The sequence below is a fragment of the Tachysurus vachellii genome, chromosome 17 (genome assembly GCF_030014155.1).
Source record: "Tachysurus vachellii isolate PV-2020 chromosome 17, HZAU_Pvac_v1, whole genome shotgun sequence".
Taxonomy (NCBI): Eukaryota; Metazoa; Chordata; class Actinopteri; order Siluriformes; family Bagridae; genus Tachysurus; species Tachysurus vachellii.
In genome coordinates this window covers 17325942-17343460 of record NC_083476.1, presented here as the reverse complement: position 1 = coordinate 17343460, position 17519 = coordinate 17325942, and the positions used below count along the sequence as shown (strand labels likewise).

At 37.0% G+C, this 17519-nt stretch overlaps 1 protein-coding gene across 2 annotated transcripts in view; it reads right to left on the bottom strand.

Annotated features, from left to right (window-relative positions):
- Positions 1-17519, bottom strand: part of nrxn2a (neurexin 2a) — a 364908-nt gene that overhangs the window by 171599 nt on the left and 175790 nt on the right. For both annotated transcript variants that reach the window (XM_060890359.1, XM_060890360.1), the window contains exons 13-14: positions 7085-7204; positions 6210-6591 (exon numbers count right to left, since the gene is read on the bottom strand). In XM_060890359.1, coding sequence (XP_060746342.1) covers positions 6210-6591; positions 7085-7204 — 502 coding nt within the window. The remainder of the gene's footprint in view (positions 1-6209; positions 6592-7084; positions 7205-17519) is intronic.

Genomic DNA, 17519 nt, shown 5'->3' with positions numbered 1-17519 from the left:
ACAATGAAAGGTGGATTGAATTGAGAAGATCACAAACTTCAAATAATGTTCCTTTCAAACATCAGAATGGGGCAAAATTTGATTTAAGTAACTACGATTTCAGAGTATTTCAGAAACTGGGAATTTTATCACAGTCTCACAGAGTTTACAAAGAGCTGTGCAAAAACTAAACTAACACCAGCACCAAATAAATAATGCAGGAAAAGTAAGCTCTACAGACAGAACGCTTTGTTGATGAGAGGTCAGAAAAGAATGGCCAAACTTGAGAAAGCTAACAGGAATAATGCGGTGATGCAATTAACCAATTCTTACAACAGTAAAGCAATGAAGCAGCGTTTTTACAGATTCAGCATAAACTCTATAAACTCTTGAGAAAATTCCAGAAGAGAATAAAATTGTCTGGTGAATATCAGAAATGTGATAAGCTTTATTAAATACAATCCTGTAAATCCTTCCAGAATATTTTCAATTCCCATAAATTGCAAAGCTTCATGTAGGAAATAGTATGGTTATTTCTCACCAAAGAAACTGATACAGTATGTGCTCGATACTCAGAGCTCTGATATTTGTTCTGTATCTCAAATTGAAAAAAAAAAAGAAAAGTGGGACAGTGACGTCCCATCTGTCAGGTATAGCCACAGAGAAAGAAGATGACGTGAGTGTTTATGGCACACTGCCCATGTTGTACTTCCTCTCACCCACTGGACCTGCCTGATGTGACTGATACTGATCCTTAGGCTCCTTCTGCTCCTTAAATGCTATTTGCATGTAAAAATTCACCTTCTTGCTGCGCTAATGCCATCTCACCTGGAAGCCCTAGAGATGAACTTCGGCATGTCACATATTCTTGCTCCTGCGGAGACTCATGACAGCCCTCCTTGTCCTCCTTACCTCACTAATGCTCTGGTGGCTAAATGAGCAAATTCTCACAGCCAAGCTCCGAAAGAGAAAATAATAGAAAGCCTTCCCAGGAGAGTGGAGGTCATTATAACAGCAAAATAGGAACTAAACCTGGAAAGCGATATGGACGTTATTTAGCTATATAGTGTACTTTTATTATAACACTAACAATTTTCATCCCTCTTAATGTTGTTCCTAGATGTAACTGCTTTATAATATTTAGATGTATACCCATGACCATTTTGTAAACTTTTGGGGCTAAATCTTTTTTGATGTAAGAAAGGGGCTGTGTTTTATTATTACATGCTCAATTTTCCAAATAATTTTAATTTAAGCATACAATTAAAGATATAATTACATTCTATAACATAAACAAAGCATTCAACAGTGCCCTAATGTTTTACTCCAAGAAATGAGCTACTATCCTGAATATGGAGGCATTTGGAATTTGGCTCAAATGTGTGTTAAGAACTTAAAAAAAAAAAAAAAATCAGCATATAAAAGGAATAGGTCGAAATAAATATGTTATAAAGCGGACACACTCTTTTACTTCAGTAATACAATAAGCAAAGAAAGAAACAAATTACGTGATCTTTACAGTGTGTGCAGATAGTTTCATTTTAAATGATTTTCATATAAAATCATAGACATTTGGACTGGATTAAATAGAACTGGCTAGGATTTAAAAGGACAGAATGGGATATAATAGGATTGGACTGGGTAGGATTGGATAGAATTGGATTTGACTGAATTGGATGGGATTTGATAGGACAGGATAGGATGGGATGGGATTGGATTGGATTGGATTGGATTGGATTTGATAGGACAGGATAGGATGGGATGGGATTGGATTGGATTGGATTTGATAGGATAGGATAGGATTGGATTGGATAGGATTGGATTGGATAGGATTGCACTGATTAGGCTGTTCTATGATTTCGAAATAATTGGTCCTTTATTAGAAGTGTTTGGTAGTTTGACATTAAAAACAAGTAAAAATAATTAAATAATGATAAATTCATTCACTCATTAATAACCCTCCATAAAAGTCTAATCATTTATTTTTTATTTTAATATTACAAAATGTCTAAGAATGAAATTTATACTTGTTACCTGATCTCTTTCTACACACTCCTATCTGATTTCCTTTCTGCTGCATAATCGGAGTTCTGTTCTATGTTAATTAATCACAAGCTTAATTAAAATTGCACTATCCGGTGTTACCCAGAGGAGGATGTGTCTCTCTCAGTGTTTCTTCTTTTTGTCAACTTCCTCAAAATTAGATTTGGTTGAAGGCACCAAACAAATGAAAACATGGAACTAAAGAGGGAGACTGTAGCTGATGGAAAGTGAGAGAGATAAGAGAGTGTGTGGAATGTGTAGAGGGACAGAGACGGAGGAACAGATAGAGAGAGAGAGAGTGAGAGAGAGAGAGAGAGAGAGAGAGAGAGAGTGAGAGAGAGAGAGCAGTGTATGAAGTGAACACTCATTACAGTGTTCTCATTCAGCATGCAGCAGCAGGCAGCAGTAAGAGACGAGGCCACCTGCTGTCTAATTGCTCACTGAATGACTGTATTTCTGGATGGTGGCAGCACACAAAGTTAAACATCTCAGGGTCCTTTCCTTTTACAATATTAATTCTCCCCCAACTGCATAAATGAGCTCCAGAGTAAAACAGGGGGTTGGACCTTTAGTGGATCTGATGGCCTCTAGGTACTTGAAACTACTTCGTAGTCCGAAAGAAAGAACAACATTGCAAGGCTAATGCATTAACATAGGAAATAGGATCACTAATACATAACCCTCATGGGATGCTGCTTGACCTCTGCTTACCGTCTCCCATTACAGCAGTACTCAATGATCTCTTCATTAGCAATAGCTGATTGCACTAACTGTTGTTAAAAAGACTGTGTTACTGTACTTAACTAGAAAGGCAGAAAGAAGTGGCTTCGCGTTTAACAAGAAACATCTTCTGTATGAGTAATCACTGAGTAATGTTCAGTCACAAGCACTTTACTGTATCCTGAAACTTTCGCTCGAATGCTCTAAATGCCACGTTCTACACCAATGAAATTTCACCACACCATCCGCTACCGCTACACTATATAATTAAGATCAATCTACATACACGATCGGACTCGCAAGTCGACTGCTAACACAATATTTCCAAAATGCTAGGTAGCTAAAATATGTCCATAAGTACTGTGGGTAATATTCATACGCCTATGAGTAACTGAGATAACTGATCCTTCCATGCCACTCGATCAGTTTCTTTTGCTGTTAATAACCCTAAATCTCCATTTCTACTGTATATATATTTCTAGATTTTTTTTTTATTGTTGTTTCTTTGACCTTCATAAAAAAAATAAATAAATCAGGCTAAGTCTCCAAAAGAGCTAGCATTATATTCTATATACAGTACTAGTTACATTGCTAGGTCAAGCTTCCCATCTATCTTAAGTTACATTATGTGACACCTTATACTATAAATGTCCTCCCTCACTCACTCACTCACTCATTTTCTACCGCTTATCCGAACTACCTCGGGTCACGGGGAGCCTGTGCCTATCTCAGGCGTCATCGGGCATCAAGGCAGGATACACCCTGGACGGAGTGCCAACCCATCACAGGGCACACACACACTCATTCACTCACTCACGCAATCACACACTATGGACAATTTTCCAGAGATGCCAATCAACCTACCATGCATGTCTTTGGACCGGGGGAGGAAACCAGAGTACCCGGAGGAAACCCCCGAGGCACGGGGAGAACATGCAAACTCCACACACACAAGGCGGAGGCGGGAATCGAACCCCCAACCTTGGAGGTGTGAGGTGAACGTGCTAACCACTAAGCCACCGTGCACCCTTCCTATAGATGTCCTGAAGTATTTTATTATTAGATGCTTTTTTTTACCCTAGTTCTGCTTTGTTTCCTTCTTCTGTTCTCTTTATTTTGAAAAGACAGACCCATGTATTGACGAGATGAGCCATCATGGGGTTGCACTGAAAATTGCCTATAGAGGTTTAAAGTGTAAAGACAAATGTAGAGCATTAAGATCTAATTATGATAGATTATCATCCCATTGTCATAGATTACATTATAGTTGTAGTAGTTACATCACTGAGTAACTTACTTCACATGCTGCTATAATTAGGATATAAAGTCATGGCAACATTTCTGTTGTTCAGTTGATTGTGCATTACATTATTATTATTATTATTATTATTATTATTATTATTATTATTATTATTATTATTATTATTAGGATATAGCCACTTTTTCAGCCCTGAAGTGAACACTGAAGCTCGGCCACCAGACAGCACTTGTTCCTCCCTCACTAGCTACTGTATAAAATCCAAGAAGCTTCGCAATTTCACAACGTGTAAGTTTAGCGGAAGAAAGAATAAGGAAACCATTGATGTTTTCACTGTTATTGCAATTCGCCTCATCAGCAGCAGAGGATGCTAACGATGACAAACTCCCAACTCCAGCAGGAAGATCATTGGATTAATAATCATGAAAAAATAAATAAGCTAATCTGTGTGAACTCTGAGGCTGGTCACCAAATTGAAAACACAACGAAGTAGATTGATTCCTTTCCAAATCGACCATCTAAACTTAGCCTCTGCGTTTGTCATCCGATGAATCATCAAACATTCCTCCAAGCATTTCCTTTATGCTGGCGCCAGGAGAGCAATAGATAATACTTCGAATGAAGCTTGAGTCATTCTCTAACTTCTCTGATTTACATAAACTCCCAAAGTAGGAACACTCTGATTGAAATGAAAAAAAAAAAAGCCAACATAAAGTGTATGCTTATTTGATGTGCCTCCGCAGCATCTGTTCAAGTCATGGCGACTGTGCTAGTGGGATTTCAAATAGAGTTACAGACGTTTTTACCCGAGAAACACTAATCAAAAAGCAGCTGAACAGAAACAGACTACAAAATGAGACTCAGGAAGAGGAAAACGTCTGGCCAATTGCACCATTTTGTGCTTAGAGAAAGCTCCTTTTTGACACTATATCAGAAATGAGTAGAGATGTTCAACCAGACATTACAGTATCATTCTAGTCTTTTTTAGAAAATCTTTTCTGACAATGTAACTGTTCATCATCAATGGTGGAATTCAGTAGTAAGTACAGTAGTACTTTGTTTATCGTTATTTACGCTACAGTACGTTACAGTTGTCATTACAAATGAAGGAAGCTGTTGTCAGCAAGCCAGAAAACAAAGATATAAAGCTATACGATAAACTGATAAACACACGTTAAACTCGGTAACACGCCAATGAAATGTCACTATTACTGTATGTGTTATGCTAAAAAGTCTTATTATATTCATTACTGACAAGCAGATTTGCATTTCAAATAACGGCTTGACATCTACATGTAGAATGTTACCATGCGGTAAAAACAGAATATATTACAATATATTATCTAAGAATATACGGGACTGTATAATACAAATATATATTTATTACTACCACAGATTATTGGTGGATTATCCAAGATCTTTATATACAAAAGTAACTCGAATGTATACCAAGGCCAAATGTTTATGGGGACGTGACCATCGTACCCATGTGCTTGCTTAACATCACATTCCAAAGTTGCCCCCTGTGCTGTCATAATAACCTTGTCTCTTATGGGAAGGCTTGCCAATATACTGTATGTTGGAGCGTAGCTGTTTGGATTTGTGTTTATTCAGCCATAAGACCATTAGTGATGTCAAGCGAGGAGGTTTGGGGTCAAATCTGTGTTCAGATTCATCTCAAAGGTGTTCGTAGGGGTTGAGGTCAGGGTTCTGGAAGGACATGCGAGATCTTCCACTCCAACTTTGGCACATCATGTCTCCACGGAGCTCGCTATGTGCAAGGGGTATCAAGATGCTGGAACAGGTTTGTGCCCCTTAGTTCCAGTTACTCGAAGCGAAAATGTTGTGCCTTCGACTTTGTTTTTGGGAAAGATCACATATGCGTGCCATGTTCTGGTGTCCACATAAGTTTGTTTAGACATAGTGTAATTAAAATATGTTAAGGGGAAATGTGTGCACACGTATATCTCTGTAAGGGATATAAAACATGATATATTGCCGTATTTCACGTTTTTATTCTAAACCCAATCTCAGTGTATGTATTGATCCCTTTTCCCTTTTTTAACTTCATACATTCCTAGTATTTATAGTCAGGATTGCATTACTTTAACTTTTCAAGCTAAGAGGGTTTCAGAGCTCTCTACTGGGACTATAAGCACCTCACTGTCAACTGAAATCAGGTTTTCCCCACACTCACACTCACACTCACCCTTTAACCAGCTCGACCACGATAAAGTCGCTGCCATCTCCGGAGTTGAACAGCAGCAGACCGTCAGGGCTGGTGGTCTTGAACTGAAAGAACAGGTGCATGGATGTGTAGGCCTGCAGAGTGGACAGAGCCAGATAGCTGCCTCTGGTCCTGAAGCTCACCGGCTTGGCCACAATGCGACGCATGCCGAAGCGAGCGTTCAGCTCGCAGTACGAAATGTCGCCATTCTTGCACTGGTCCAGGTAGGGTACACCGTTAAACGATAGCCCCTGTAGGTGGCCAATGAAGTTGGATGGCATGACAGAGATGAAACGGCGCTCTGTCATGATTCCAGTCTCGATGTGGTGGAACTCCAGCTGCGTGTGAGCTCCGCTCATCTGGCCTGCAGAGATCGACAAACCAGCTTGAGTCAGGAGTAGTGCTGGTATGTATTTGCAAAAAATACAAATTGAAATCTTTTTGTATACAGTGACAGAGAATGAGAATTAGCAACAGAGCTATGTTGTGCAGTCAGAACACATAAAATATGAAGGCTGAAAACTGTAAAGTATAATAAGAAACGAATACGTAAGGCAAGGTTGTGGTGCATCCAGAGTTTATTGCATACCTAGAAACACTAAGCATTCACTCACTCACTTACTCACTCACACACACACACACACATATACACACACACACAGGATGCTTGTAAATATTTTTGAGTTTTGAACCTTGAATTTTGAGTTTGTATGAAAATATTTGTTCAATTATTTAAATATATCCTACAAGCATCACCATTTCCCAAATGTCTTCCTGTTTACTTCACTGTGTGCTCAGTAGGTGGGCTGTGACAGAGAGAGAGTGTGTGTGTGTGTGTGTGTTTATAGTCTACCCACCTTCCACAGTCACATTGTCTACTGAGAGCTGCAGGCTCTTGCCCCGGCGCACCACCTTCACAGAGTGCCACTCATTGTCATTCAGCTTGTGCCCTGCGTTCAGAGTCTCCGGTCCTTTACCTACACACAGAGGGCCAAAGTCACACACCGCCTCTGGCTACTGGTCTGCCTCATCAATGCATTACAGCGTCCTGTAGGCCACAGACTAGCAGGTTACACAAACGCACGCACACACCTTCATAACACCAATCTGCACATTTACAGAAATACAATCTCATGTCAGGTTTAATCCAAAAGCAAGGTGAACCCCAAAACTGGTGTAAGATATCCTCTGCAATTCTACCTGTACTATAAGCAGTATAATATAATATGTAACAGATAACTAATACATGCGTAAGTGCGTAGACTTTATCTTGCTTTCACGTTGTTAACAGGAAATCTCTTGATTTGTAATAATCTCACAGACAAGGTGTTCGTATTATTTAGCTGCAGCACAGTGTGCACCGAGATCCGCTTAAAGATTTACAAGTCTGAGCAGACGAAATATGCAAAAATATCTCCCAAAGACTTCAGATCACAGGTACAGGAGTCGTCTTGATAAAAAAAAAAACGGTGTAATCCATCATGTTCCAGGCAGCTCTGAGAGTCCATTATAAAGATTCACAACACAGTAAATGCTTCATCCTACAGTATGCTGGGTAATACATGTTTATTAAACACATTTATACCACACGGCTGTCGAATTCTTAACTCTGATTGGTTAGAATGTGTTAATTAACTTTCTTTAACAGCGCTAACAGCAGCTTGCACACTAGTTCAAATCACGGGTTTAGATTAATCCACCTGATCTAAAATGTTACCGTCTCTATAGTAATAAATTCACAAGAACTCCGCGTAATTAAAACCTAATGATGAATAAACTAAAAGCGTTGATGTTATTTAGCACAAACGTTCTGTAATAATAGAAGATATTTAGAATTTATGGATGGAGTCTCCGGTGTGAGCATCTTGTACTGTACGGTAAAAGTCAGGGGAAAGTCTTCATCACCCATGACTAGGGTTGGGAACCGAGAACCGGTTCTTATTCAGAACCGGTTCTGTTTTTTAACAGGAACCGGAACTGTGCGGAATTATTACGTTTCGGTTCCAAACGCAGTTCCGATGACGGGCAAAGCGCTGGGAGCGGTCACTTTAAATAGCCATGTCTTACCTCATGTATATTCATTGTTTACACAGTTTACAGTCACGCAACCAAATTAACGCAGCTTACCACAGAAATCAGTCACTCGCGCTGCTGTGCTGAGGTACGCTTTGTGTTAAACATGTCTAAAAAACGTCTAAAGTTTGGATTCATTTCCAAAGCTACAACAATGAAGCAAATCTCCCTCCTCTGAGAGGGTTTTCTCCACACCTGGAGATACAATAAGCCAGGAAAGGTCTCGTCTTCTCCCAGAGAAAGCAGACATGTTCATTTTTCTTCAGAAAAATTGCTAACTGTTTTGTTAAGTTCTAATTCATTCATTCAATCATTCATCTTCTACCGCTTATCCGAACTACCTCGGGTCACGGGGAGCCTGTGCCTATCTCAGGCGTCATCGGGCATCAAGGCAGGCTACACCCTGGACGGAGTGCCAACCCATCGCAGGGCACACACACACACTCTCATTCACTCACGCAATCACACACTAGGGACAATTTTCCAGAGATGCCAATCAACCTACCATGCATGTCTTTGGACCAGGGGAGGAAACCGGAGTACCCGGAGGAAACCCCCGAGGCACGGGGAGAACATGCAAACTCCACACACACAAGGCGGAGGCGGGAATCGAACCCCGACCCTGGAGGTGTGAGGCAAACGTGCTAACCACTAAGCCACCGTGCCCCCTAAGTTCTAATTCTGAATGTTAAATTTGATGTTGGATTTCTTTAAATTTAAATTGATAGGAATTGAAATGCTCTGTTTAAAATATTTAAAGAGTGATTAATAAAACACGAATGGAATTGTTTAAGTATTGTGCATTATTTTTTCACATTTCTTTTATTATGGAATCGGAATCAGAACCGGGAATCGTAAGGCAGAACTGGAACCGGAATCGGAACCGGAAAATTTCTTTTGATACCCAACCCTACCCATGACATTATGCTTTGCAGTACCTTACTATACTTACCTAACGATAAAGATAAAAAAAAATCAATACTGCTGTGATATAAAATAAATATGATTGAGTGTGAACTTGGTATTAAAAAAGTCACTAATGAACATTTTTCATTTTAGAATTTATCAGTATAATTAAAGACTAAACCAACAATACGGCGGATTAGAAATCGGTGAAATCGACAGGAAAGTCAGCAGATGTCCCTTCCAAAGAACCAGAAATTGCTCATCATTTATTTATCCAACATTATTTATTCTACCATAAAACAGGATATTATTATTTTATAAATAATATTCATATATTTTAGGAGATTTTCTGCATGGCCATGGTCCATAGCTTACACAGCACAGGGTGAAGGTCTGGGTGCTATGGATGCTGACCAACCTTATTATTTATTTTTTATCCATCTCTCAGCTTCAATGTTATAATATTCTCCTTCAAGGCACCAAACACGTCCAACTCCACAGCCGTCATTCTCTATGGTGTCCCAAATCCAGAGGCAACAAGAAACCGCCAAACTTTCTAACATCCACAAATGGAATGTTAGTCAGGGTGATTTATATATAGATACAGACAGTCTCCCTGCTTTCACTCAACACAAACAGCAAAGCATATGCTAACTCTGGTGTGGATCTATTTTTAAAAAAAATCTGGATGTGACAGCGACTGGCTGTTGATGTTTGATGGATATTTATTAGATCCTACATGTGAGACATATGTATGCCCTAATTAGCAGCAATCCTCTCTGTTCCTATCTAAGACTAGTGCAAGAAGCAGACAGGAGGAGATTTAAGGTTCTCACACCTTCTGGAACCAAATTAGGCTTTTTCATAATTAAGAGTTTTCTAAACCGTTCAGAAACATATAATGTCCAAAATAGTTTAGAACGGTGTTTAATAGTGTAAATTCATCAGATACTTTCTCAATAACACTAATACATCTGCTCTTTTAAGGGATCGATTAATTAACCAGTCCTGAGGCAGCAGATAGAGTTTAGGTAGTTAAGTTTTTCCTTGGATTTTTTTACATAAAGGTTTGTAGAGTTTATATACTGTAGAAGGGTAGTGGTGGTGGTGGTGGTGGTGAGGGGAAATCCTATTAGAGGTAGTTCTGTGGGTATTAATACCCTTTTGAAGAGACAGGTTGAGACATGAAGAGCTTGTTCAAGTCAACAGCAACGCAAATAACCACTAGTTATACCTGTGGTCAGGAGAAAAGCATCTCAAAACGTAACAAAGCTTGAGCTACAGTAAATGAGCTACAACAGCAGACTACTGGGGACTAAACAGAAATTTGAGGCTACAGTGGGCACAGGATCACCTACACGGGAAAGGTGAGGACAATAAAAATGCCTTACTGCCTTACAGGCAGCTTTTCGAACATCAGAATTTCATGACCGAATAATTCACCATTTTATCAGGCAATGAATGTCGCATACTGCATACAATAACTAAACCTGCTTAGTTAACGGCATAGAAATGACGTGTGTGGTAAAAAGAAACGCAGTCCCTACACAGTGTGTTCAGAGAGGAACGTCGTCATGATTTGATGGGAACGTGATGGGGAAGGATACAAGGGCAGTGGCCTGTACAGCAAGTCCTCGTCTGTGTCAAGGAACATTGTGTTTCTGCAGCAGATTATTCAAAGTCTAGTCAGTCTCAAACTTTTCTCCAACCTGCTCAGACTTTAGGATGCCATCACTTGCTATCAGAAGTGACTTATATAACTGGTAAATGAACAAAGAGTCCAAAGATGGAATTTTAGTCCACTGCATTTTGCACAATATTTAAAATAGTTAAAATAATTTGGCTATGAATTCGGTAAAATAGAATAAAGAATGTAGAAAAAAAGTTGTATTATTCTTATACTACAGCAATATCCTAACAGAAACAACTGCATTTATTTAAACAACAAACATTTTAGGAATTAGTGTTGGGTCTGTGGTGAACTCAGAGTTTGTGCTGACCTATTAGTTCCTCAGAAACTATTATAAACCAAAGATTGAAAAAATAAGCACTATTATAAACCATTGTAGAAATGACATTATTTACATTACAACCATTTTATAAATGGCACTATTTACTGTCCAGGGTCACCCAAAGGAGGATAGATTCCCTTCTGTGTCTGGTACTAATTGTTTCTTCCTCATATCATCTCAGGGAATTTTCCTTGCCCCGTTGCCTCCGGCTTGCTCATTAGGATAGATATATAGTATTTTAAATTTTAAATTAATATTTATTAACTAATTTTAAGCTTTAAATGTACTGTATGTATTCATTTCTATTTTTCTTCTTCTTCCTATTATTATTATTATTTTTTTTTTCCCTCTCTTCTGTTTCTATTCTTCTTTAAAGCGGCTCTGAGACAATGTGAATTGTTAAAAGCGCTATACAAATAAATTGAATTAAATTTAATTTTAAATTTAACAGGTTAATGCTGTGGGACGTCCACAAAATGTCTTTCTGTCATCAGCATCTAGTTTTTGCTCTCTCTCCTGGTTTTAATTTGGGTTGTTAGCAAAAACAACAACAACAACAACAACAATAATAATAATAACGTTTCCATTTTGAAGACTTTCTTATATCAGAATATTTAAAGTTTCTGCTTTACAAAGTGCTGACACTGGAGTCTCACTACTGAAAACTGATATCAAACATCACATTTTAACGTCACAAATAATGGAAAATAACATAAATAACTAATTAAACTAAAGTCATTTCAGTTAATAAATATAGCAAATCAATTAACACCTTATATCCAAAATATGAATCAAGAATTAAAAGGCCTAATATCATATGGTACAATAATTATAATGAATAAACATGTATGAGTTTAGTGTAATATAATATCATGTATATACTCTCAATTATTCCCTTATTAATTTTGGAAATTATGCATCATTTGCCTTCTGCAAAATTCTTAAAAGTGCATTATGCAAAACTACAATAATTAAAATAGTTAAAAATTGTCATCTGCAGGTAGATGTCTAGATTACTTTTCCTAAACCCACACACACACACACACACACACACACACACACACACACACCAGTGCTGAGCTGTTTAAAATGCGCAACATGCTGAGGTCAAAAAGAGACTCCTACCAGATGGCAGAGGGCTCTAATTTAGTGCAATTTACTTTAACTACTGGCGATTTCTGCCTATTTAAAAGTTAATGAACATTTTAGTATCATTAAAACTTCCATCAGTCTAAATATGCCTGTCACACCCAATGATAAAAAGGTCGAGCAGAATTTGTATGGCACTGGAGCCTGAGCACATCTCTCTCATCACATGTACATCTTCCCCAAACAGAGATGAAGGGATTACTACAGCGGCATATTACTGTACGTTCACTGACAGAATATAGTGTCATAGCATTTATCCAAACTTCCTTTAATTAAAGCCATACATCTTTTAACACAATATAAGTCTCATTCCTTTAGTCACTGTCGACATTACTGTTCCAGGAAAGATCTCTGTTTAGAACATTAAACACCAGAGGCTTAAAATTCTTGGTAAATGTTGCCATCTTGTGGTTTGGAGCAGGACCGTTAACGTATGGTCATATGCTATAGATCATCATGTAGAGATATTTAGTGCAGAATATATGACTAAACTCAGATGATATAGTTCTCGTTACTAGCTGACAAAGGTTTTTGAATACGAATGAATTCATCTCGATCGTATTCACCGACTAATACGAATCATTTCGTGGTGTATTGAAAACATCGACACATCACAAAACACAGATTATCTGTTGTTTTTAAATTGCTAAGATTTTAAAACATTGAAGCTTAAAATTTCAGATTAAGAAATTCATCAAAAATCAAAAATCCAAATTATGCAGAATAGGAAATTCACTTTTAGAGAGTTAAATTGAAATATTTGCAATTCTTGCAATTATAGTCTTTAGCACCCATTGAAAAAAATGTGTGTGTGTGTGTGTGTGTGTGTCAGAGACTGAGACTATGTGCACTGGGGGCACTGTCATGTGTATTGTTAATCATTATGTGATTATATCTTGTATGAGTTCACCTGTTTCCATCACTCCTTCTTTGTGCGTCGACTTTTTGTTGACCCATTGTCTGCCCTCGTGACTCGTTTCGGTCATGTTATGTAGTTTTCAAGTGCTCTCATTTTGGTTAGTACCATGTCTTGTTTAAGTTAAGTGACATTTTGTTAGGTTCTCGTCAAATAAACCATGATTCATCTTTACCCCTTCACTTGGGTCTGCTCAATCATACTACGCCGCCGGCAGCGTGACAGAACACGACGACCAACATAGCCCACGTTGTGAATAATGAATGACTCGACAATGAGTCGACACACAAGGAGGGGACAAGCCACATTAGGGGAAATAGGTGAACTCATACAAGACATAACAACATAACAATAAACAACAAGGACATTGTCCCAGTCGCTGACATTATGTATTTTAGTCAGCTTCCAAGTTCTATATTTTCTTTTCAAACAGGTGGACAGCAGAGACTGTGTGAGGTCTGTATATATGGCTGACGGATGTGCTGATGACTCCATCACTCATGTTGTGTTCGAGTATCAGCCTTTTTAACCGTACACCAGTGTTCCAGTCTGCCAGCGGAACGGAAATGGACTTAAGGGTCATTTTTAATCAGTATAAACAAATGAATGATTCTATTGCTGAGAGTCTGAGAGAAAGTTAATCAGGAACATTGTTGTCTTTCACTGAGAGATGTTTTTAACCTCAGAAAGAATTCTAGTGGTTGAAGATAACACCTTCAAGTTCTAGATGCTTATGAATAAGCACTTGAGTCTTACAGTAAGTCTCAGACGTAGGTTTGATATAACCATTTACTTTGAATACAGACAGAGACATTTAATGCTGAATATAGACACAACAAAACAGACACAAATTCCATTTCTTGGCCTCTGGGAAAAAAAGATTAATCAGATTAGACCAAGTTACACCATAAACTTTTATGTTTAAAAGTTTTAAGTTTTAAGATGCTGTTGTGATGCATCCTGGGATTTATAAAACTTGATAATGAGCTTCTAAATATTATCCAATCCTCTCCATTTCCCAACCTGAAATGTGTCTGGTGACCCCCAAATGTGATTAAATCCTGTCTGGAGCACCAGAGTGTCCATTTTATGAACCAAATTGATGAGACTTATGACCGTTTTGCTACGGTGTGTCACTAACCAAGAACTAGCGTGACAAGCGGGACAATCGCCGAGTGGGATAATTAAACATAGCTAGCGTGTTCTAGACATCTTTCCTTACAGAATATATATATATATCAAGTCAAGTCACTTTTATTGTCACATCACCACAGCCCATGTGCCTTGGTGAGTGAAATTCTTGGGAGCGGACTCCAGAAATTGCAGAGCAGTTTACATACAGTAATTAAAACGAAATTAAGAACAGTTACATACTGTATGGGTGAAAAAATTTGCAAAATGCTCAATATCAGGTGAAATTTGCAAATGTGAAAGGATGCAATATATATACTGTATATGGAAACACATACATACAAGGCAGAAAACTCCAGTTTTATATTTTAAATAAATATTAAATATTTTCTGAAATATTTTCTTGAGCTCTATCACAGGCTTCCGCTGTTGTTTTAATCGCATTTAAAATGAACAACTCTGTATAAATAGTCTTATTTGTTTTTATTCAGTGTTCTGAAAATGACAAATCCTTAAAAACCCTGAAAAATCTTGAATTGTTTAACGTCCTTAGATACGTCACACGGATCGCTGAGATTTCAGTAATTCACTTCTATTCAATTGGGTTCTTACTTTAATTATCGGTTCTTTGTGTTTTCTGTAACATCGGACTCCGAGACACTAAATACTGCTCTACCTAATTATTTAGAAGACAGCGCAGCGTTTGCAAAACATCTCATTGTCCTTTCTTTGATGCAGAATCAATAGCAGTGTAATAACTCATTAGCCTGTCTACTCTTTTGGGCTCATACTTGCTCTGTACTTTTTAATACAGAAATAATTCGGTGATTTTTGCAACACCAATTTAAATCAACGTGAGCTTGAGATGATTTATGAATTCTTTATGAATAGAAGGAAGAGTAGAAGGTTTAATAATGTCTGCTTTTTCCTCTAGGGTATCATTTTGGACTCGGAGAAGGTGTTACGAGTTTTACGTGAAATGATTTGAAGCAATGAGATTAAAAAAAACAACCAAAAAAAAAAAACCCACCAACTTCATTTGAATCAAAGAAGATTTACGCTAAATATACGGGTTAATGCTGAGCTGATGATTTGTATGATTATATGTATCTGTTGCTTGCTTGTTATTCAACGGTTGTGCTTCCTTTCCTGTCGAAAAAAAAAATGAGCACACTTTCACTTGAAGGAATGTTTTTAAAATTCGGGGCCTGAGAGGAAATGCTATATAAACGCTTAGAGTTAGTGAAAAAGGTAACACTTCAGGATAGAATAATATTCTAAGGGATGAATACGTTTGGCATTTGGATGTTATTTAACTGCTTTTTATATTCCTTACCTGATATTGCAGATCAGCCTGGGGACCCTTTAAGTGTAAAATAAATTCCTAGAATCCTTCAGAATATAATCCAACATTTTAATGATTAGACTCATTATTAAAACGGGTGCAAGGGGATTTTTTTTTTGGTTATTTAGTCAAAAAGTTTAATACCTATAAAAACACAATAATACATACAATACCTTTGTTTATAAAAGGGTGTGATTTAATATGCAAATAATAAATAAATTTAAAAAAGAAAAATTAAAAATCTCTGACCCCCTGGAAATGTTTTTCGGATCCCTGGGGTTCCCTGGACCACCTTTTGTGTACCGTTATTGTAGATAATAACTTAATAACTAATTTTTCTAGAAGCAGGCAGGTTAATTAATGATTAGTAAAATAATTATGGCATTTTGTACTTATTGTAATAATTTGCCACTCAACCGACTGTCTGAAAATATAAAGAAATAAGATGACAAGTGGTTGTTTTTAATTATATGTGTAATTACGAGGAAATTACTGTAGATCAGAGGACAGGATGGTATCAAGACTACCTTGTTGACACTATAACACTAAAAAGGGTTTACGCACATTTTCCAAAAGAGTATCTTTTTATCTTTCTTGTCTTCACTAATACTACGTTATTATACTACGTTATAAAACTGAAGCCGAGTGTCATCTGATATTTTTCACCTAAATCACTTTTCTTCATATAAGAGCATCCTATCAAACATTTTGCAACTGAAAAGGAGGTATGTTTGCTCTAATTTGCAGTAATTCTACAAATTCCCATATTTAAGATGTACGACGTTCGCACAGACGTCCAAGAAGGTTAAACTTAGAAAATAAAGCTTTGTTTCAGCTCATGAGCAGTAAAGACAAGGGATTAGTTCACGTTAAAATGTTTAACAAATAGTTTTCAATGTCCAAAACTTCCTTTATGAGGATTGGAGTTAATGAGAAGAAATAGGTTCACGTAATTGAATGGAGCTCTTACTGTTTTAGAGTTCGTGTTCTTAAACTATTCCGTTTTCATTTATGAGGCTGTTCTTCATGGATGTATCGGGAGTAAAAAAGATCATTCCAATTAGATTAACGTGGAGGGGAAATGCTATATAAACGCTTAGAGTAAGTGAAAAAGGTAACATTTCAGGATAGTTATACAGTAAGTAGGGATGAATACAGCAGTTATTAGAAGTTATTTAACTGCTTTTTATAGTCCTGAACCTTATATGGCAGATCAGCCCGAGAACCCTTAAGTGTAAAATAAATTTCACCGTACCCTTCAGAATATAATCCAACGTTTCAATTATTAGGTTCATTATTAAAATGGGTGCAAGGGATTTTTAAATTCTATATTCTTTTTAAAGTGGAAAGCGTCTCAGAAGCGGCTCGTGGCTGAGAGAATTTAGTGAGGCAGGGCGACGTTAGTTTCCTTTCAGTGTGTGAGAAAATCGGAAGAGATATATCATTAATCATGGAAAAAAATAAAGATCTAACTAAAGTCCATGCACAAAATGCACAGAAAACATCTGAAACAATGTGAAATGTATTATTATTATTATTATTATTAATTATACAAAATTTATTATTATTATTATTATTATTATTATTATTATTATTATTATTGATGATATTATTGTTATTATTATTATTATTATTACTGTTATTTTTAATATTACTATTATTATTATTATTATTATTATTGATGTTGTTAGTATTATTATTATTAATATTGTTGTTGTTGTTGTTATTATTATTATTATTACCAGTCTTTGATTTTAATC